Here is a 1,013-nt window from a genome sequence, read left to right as displayed (position 1 = left end):
TGCCATGTCATGTGTGTGGCAAGATGTTGAGCTCGGCTTATATTTCGGACCACATGAAGGTGCACAGCCAGGGCCCTCACCATGTCTGTGAGCTCTGCAACAAAGGTACATGCTGAGAGATGCCGGGAGGGCCAGGGACAGAGGGTGGGGACAAAACCAGAGGCCCTTCCACAGATGTGGGTTAAAGGTGCTGTAGCCAAGAGCTCGTGGCATCTAGAGCCCTTTAGAAAGCACATGTAGGAACGTTGGGACGACTGAACATCACTAAGTTCTAAGATGTCATTGCTGGAGGAGATGATCTACCAGAAAGAGTCAACTCCTGGGTGTGTGTGGGGAGATGGGAGGGGGCACGACTGCTTTGAGGAAGGAGTGGTCAAGAGAGCCAGTTCCCACGGGTTGGCAGGCAAGGTTTCAGCTGTGCAGCCACAAGTTCTTGTCTTCAGCTCCTGGGGCAAGTGGAGTACGTTGGCAGAGATTTACAAAGTACTCGCCCTGTCTCAGTAGCAGAGGGAGCTGCTTTTAAACAAATTCACTCCACTGAGTAACTGGGCTGAGACTGTATGGGGCACTGGAGGGAGGGGACACAGCCGTCTCTGCTGAGGGTCAACTCTTCAAGTGGCTAGGAATCAGTGTCCTGTCACCCCGGGAGAGATCCCCCAGCCACAGAGAATGGACTCTGGGGACACCAAGGCCCAGAAGCCAACACCATTCACCCAGTTCCCATACTCGGGGGGCTGTTCCCCGCCCCCAGCCCCAGCAGAGTAGTTGGCCCCAGGCTACCAAGGATGTGGTGGGAGGAGGACAGGGCCATCTGAGGAGGGCGTCCCCAGCCTAGGAGAACAACCCCGTCTCTGGGGTCTCCACCTGGCTGACCCCCACCCCCCATCCCCATCCACCCCCCTAATAGGCTTCACCACGGCAGCATACCTGCGCATCCACGCGGTGAAGGACCATGGGCTCCAGGCCCCGCGGGCTGACCGCATCCTGTGCAAGCTGTGCAGCGTGCACTGCAA

The 1,013-nt window shown here is 57.7% G+C and overlaps 1 protein-coding gene across 1 annotated transcript in view; it reads left to right on the top strand.

Moving 5' to 3' along the window:
* Positions 1 to 1,013, top strand: part of MAZ (MYC-associated zinc finger protein (purine-binding transcription factor)) — a gene marked incomplete at its 5' end in the record, with an annotated part of 4,168 nt that overhangs the window by 1,540 nt on the left and 1,615 nt on the right. Inside the window, 1 exon segment of the mRNA XM_010837435.1 lies at positions 1 to 105. Within this exon segment, the coding sequence (XP_010835737.1) occupies positions 1 to 105 (105 nt within the window).

The sequence above is a fragment of the Bison bison genome, unplaced genomic scaffold, assembly GCF_000754665.1.
Source record: "Bison bison bison isolate TAMUID 2011002044 unplaced genomic scaffold, Bison_UMD1.0 scf7180017864072, whole genome shotgun sequence".
In the NCBI taxonomy this organism is placed as follows: Eukaryota; Metazoa; Chordata; class Mammalia; order Artiodactyla; family Bovidae; genus Bison; species Bison bison.
Note: the sequence above shows the minus strand (reverse complement) of the source record. Positions and strands in the feature narration are given on the sequence as shown.